The sequence below is a fragment of the Gymnoscopelus microlampas genome (assembly GCF_963454915.1).
Source record: "Gymnoscopelus microlampas genome assembly, chromosome: 12".
NCBI lineage: Eukaryota > Metazoa > Chordata > Actinopteri > Myctophiformes > Myctophidae > Gymnoscopelus > Gymnoscopelus microlampas.
Window position 1 is genome coordinate 2059923 of NC_139949.1, and position 4888 is coordinate 2064810.

Sequence of the window (4888 nt, forward strand, 5' to 3'; positions counted from 1 at the left end):
ATTGCAACACTTTCGCATTTTTCACTTGCATCTGCCGTTTGCAATCCGCCCTCTAGATGTATTATAACCCTATGATCCCAACCCTACATAGACACAATGTTTGACTCACCTGGCAGGTTAGGAATGATTCTGTCTTTCTTCTCGATCAGCCCAGACTCTATGGGGAACATTTCCTTTAAGGTTTTCTGTAACACACAAACACACACGCACACGCACACGCGCACACACACACACACACACACACACACACACACACACACACACACACACACACACACACACACACACACACACACACACACACACACACACACACACACACACACACACACACACACACACACGCACGCAAACGTACACGCACACACACATAGTATGTAACTTTGCCCTTTGTTTTACATAACAAAATACATAATGGTTTTACTCAACATTTCCCCTCTATAGATCCCTTAACAGACCATGTCACACTGATAAGAACCAGACTGCGCGTGCAGGCCGGCACCAAATGAACCCCATTCTGTCATGTCTCGCTAGGACGCGCCTCACTAGCCAACACACAAGAGGAGGTTGAATGAACTGAAACCAGCACACCCCGAAACAATATGTTGGGAATTGATTGCATGAAACAATCACCTGTGTGTCCAGTCTCAATGTTGAACAAATAGTTGGTCTATAGAACACGCTGGGCAAGACCCAAAAGAGTACCTATTTATCAGCTTCATGTTTATATCCAGTTCCAATTGTGTCTGCTCATTTCTTTGTGTCTTCACTTCCAATTTCACTTGTTTAATCTGTGTCCTGTCTGAGTTCTCTATCCTGATTGGATAAAATCAGTATCCTGACCTGAAAATGCATTTTCTGTTTGATAAAAAGCTAGAGAGACTCCTGTTACTGAACAAACACTCTATAGCAATGAGTACTATCACAATGTAGAGCTATTTAAACACTTATTTTAACCAAATAAATTAACTTACACTACCTTTAAAGTATTGGAGTACTTGCTTTTAAACATATTTAAGTATTCAAAAGTACACTAGTAGCTAAGTAGCGAAAGTAAAGGAGTACTTCGCCCATTTTCAACCTTATATTCAGTGACATCGGTAAGCAGGTTTGGTCATTTCAAACAAGATTTCCAAAATATTGTTTTGTATGTGTTATTAATGAGAGAACAATGGCTTTTTCCCAGCAGGTTAACTTTCCAGGAAGAGTAAGGCTGTAGTTTCTAATTGCTTGGAATCCCCATCGATGATGTCACTGGTTTCTGAACTGTCCACAGTCCACCAATGAGACACAGAGTGAGAAGACAGAAATGGCGTCATCTTATAATGAGCATTAGTGAGGACCAATTATATGAAGATAAGGTCATATGAAGTTCTCCTTTAAGTACAGCACTCAAGTAAATGTACTTTGTTACTGTTCAACCACTGAATAAATAATGCAGGCCTAAACTCACATCTTATTTAATCTGTTTTCACTTTTTTTTAATTAAACTCACATTACACGAAAGGTGTGGACCTCAGGATATCTTATTTAATCATATTTTAATTAAATATTTCTATATTTTTGTATTAAACTTACATGAAATTCGTGAATCTCAGGATATTTCCTGTAGATCAATTTCTCTGCCTGATTGCTCCACTTCACCATCAGCAGATAGACCTGTCAAATAAATAATACAATATTATTGAATAACTTAATTAATACATTTCACCATCAGCAGATAGACCCGTCAAATAAATAACAACTTATAGTTTAATAACTTAATTAATACATTTCACCATCAGCAGACACACCTGTCAAATAAAAAACAACTTATGGTTTAATAACATAATTAATACATTTCACCATCAGCAGACACACCTGTCAAATAAATAATAACTTCTTATTGAATAACTTAATTAATACATTTCACCATCAGCAGATACACGTACATAATGCATTTAAAAACTAAATAATGTCATAATTAATGCAAATTACAATGTGTTAACCAAATGGACCCTTACGGTCACGTACCTCAGAGAGTGTACAAATGGAGTCGATTTTTCAATAATGTAAGGGTAAGGGTCCATTTGGTTCCATGTGTACACTCTCAGAGTTACAGACGCGAAAGGGTCCATTTGGTTCCTGACTATCAATCATTTAGCAGGGGACCACGTGCAGGGCTTTACCGCCGGGGCCGTGGCCCATGGGCCCTTGGCTCTCAGGGGCCCTTCTGGGGAACTGGGCCGTGCGGCCTTTGACAATTTACTAAAATGAAATATATATGTTAATCAAATATCAAATGTGTGGGCCCCTCCTCTGTATTTACAGCAGTGACTCTCGCTAGGTTTGAGGCCCTGACAAGGGCTCTTGGGGCCCTTCCATATGATGGATATGATTAAGGATTAAAGGAGGAGTTCACCCAAAAAATGACTTATTTTCTATCAATTGCACACCCTATGAAGCCTTGAATCCATGAATTATTTTTTTGTTTTTGTCGCATTCCTAAACTAATAATTTGATTCCCGTCTCCTACCGGCTAATGTATCTGGTAGGAGACACAAAGTAGATTATTTGTGTGTCCTACCGGAAATGCACACGGTCATCAAATTATTGTCTTAGGAATACCACAAAAACAAAAATAAATCCATGAAATCAAGGCTTCATGGGGTGTGTAATTGATAGAAAATAAGTATTTTTTTGGGTGAACTCCTCCTTTAAGGACTTTTTTTTTCAAATTGTTTTAATTTAATTTTTTTCTCCAACTTCTTCTTTTTTTAGGGGGGGCCCTAAAAAATTTGGCAACCCAGGGGCCCGTGCGGGGGTTAATCCGTCCCTGACGTGGAACCCTGTCAAGGACCCCTGGGGGTCCCTGGGTCCCATATTGAGAACCACTGCATTAAAGAAAAAGGGTCCCAAACGTTTGCCAAGGACCCCAGATATCTATATAAAATGGCTTTAAAAAACATAATAAAATACAATACAATACAATTAAATAAAATAAAATAGTGATAATGACACAACACATCGCATCCCATTGCAGACAGGCTATTATTATTATTTTGTTGTTGAAATGTTGAGGAAAAGAGAAAGAAATATAAACATTTTGAAAATAATTACATGAAAATACCTCCAAATTATACTTAAGTACAGTACTTGAGTACATGTACTTGGTTACTTTACACCACCCTCGATACGTTTAGAAACCACACTCAAAACCCACTTTTTTTGCTTTTAACCTTTTAAATAGTTTTTCCTAACAAAGTCGTTTTTTTTTTTTGTTGCTGTTTTGTAAAGCAACTTTGAGTACTCAAAAAAGCGCTATATGAATTGTATGTATTATTAAATACTCCCCCTGTAGTAACTCTGAGGATGCCCTAGGAGAAATTATGTTAAAAGTATGAATTAATACGTACGTAATGTTTACTGGGGACCGCTCGTTTCTCGAAGCCCAGCAGTTCCAAATGTACCACATGTACCTCCTCCATTCTTACCGATACCGATAATACAATTATATTTATTATTAGTAGTAATAGGCCTAATTGTACGTGCCAGTAAGCTGTAGTTGTTTGCAGCTGTGAGAAGAATGGGCTACTGAGCGGAAAGGGGAAGCAGAGGCTTATGTACCGCACGTGTGTGTGTGTGTGTGTGTGTGTGTGTGTGTGTGTGTGTGTGTGTGTGTGTGTGTGTGTGTGTGTGTGTGTGTGTGTGTGCGGGTGGTTACACTGGGACTTTCTGCATAATGTTTGCGTCACCAGAAAGAGGAACCACACCAGTGTAGAAATCACCTACTGTATACCAGAGCAGTAGCCTAGTCTCGCGTAGCCAGACAACTATTCCACAATCTCCGAATGCTATACAATAAAGTCTAGAAAAGGGGTGGGCAACTTTGATGATGGAGAGGGACACTATATTTCCACTATATTGCCACACATCTCATCTCCATCTTTTAATTTTTTTCTCGTAAATTAATGCCATACTTCGTCATTCTAGTATGTCACACAAAAGTTGCAAAAATAGCTGATCTACAAGCTCAAAACACGTCACATTGCCGAGCGTTTCGAGCTTGTAGATCAGCTATTTTTGCTATTTTTGAATTGGAATCCTGAATTATTTTTTTGCTATTTTTGAATTGGAATCCTGAAAAGTAACATTTGTATAACATTTCAAATGCATTTAGTTGTACTTAAGTTAACTTTATGAACTAAAATACAAATACATTGGACATGAAAAAAGTCATTACACTTATATAGACTGATGTAATTAAAGCGGGTCATGTTTGCATGTTTGGAATTGTAACAGCTGAAATCAATAAGAGACCAGTCGAAATTTACAGAAGGGGGTCCCTGGAGGAAAATAGGGGAGGATCATGCCTTTCTAATTTTAGTACAAGGGAGGGTCAGCTAATTTTACTTTGAATCCAAGGCAGGGTCATGCAATTTTGAATTGATAAACTAGTCCTAGATGCATTATCCCAATTTCCAACACAGAGATATCCTCTTTTAAGTGTGTTTTTGTTGCTCATAGAATTACATACACCAGGTAGGTTACAATGACCAATTTATAACTGGATATTCATAATCATTTGAAGTAATTCTGTGCATGTGATTAATTTGGATCTATATGGACAGTTGTGCAGATGCCAGCCTAGCTGCACAAGTAAAACCAGAATCATCAGGGCTGTCAGGGCATAATTGATTTGTTACATGTAGGCCATGGGGTTTCAACTGATTATGAACCAGGGACCACCACCCTGACTGAGAATCAACCTGGGGACCACTGTTGTGTTGGGAGGGGGGATATGGGCGTGGTGTGGGGGAAAAAGCTTGAAATTAAATAATGACTGTTAAGGCCTTAATTTATTTTGTTAATTCGAGGTGAATTAAATCAAGCCCTTAACAGTCATTAT

General features: G+C 38.2%; 1 protein-coding gene across 1 annotated transcript in view; it reads right to left on the minus strand.

The window, feature by feature from the left end:
* ncf1 (neutrophil cytosolic factor 1) overlaps positions 1 to 3549 on the minus strand; it is a 23728-nt gene extending 20179 nt beyond the window's left edge. Inside the window, exons 1-3 of the mRNA XM_084073733.1 lie at positions 3396 to 3549; positions 1579 to 1659; positions 110 to 185 (exon numbers count right to left, since the gene is read on the minus strand). Of these exons, the coding sequence (XP_083929859.1) occupies positions 110 to 185; positions 1579 to 1659; positions 3396 to 3467 (229 nt within the window). The 5' untranslated portion in view covers positions 3468 to 3549. The remainder of the gene's footprint in view (positions 1 to 109; positions 186 to 1578; positions 1660 to 3395) is intronic.
* Positions 3550 to 4888: the final 1339 nt, after the last annotated feature.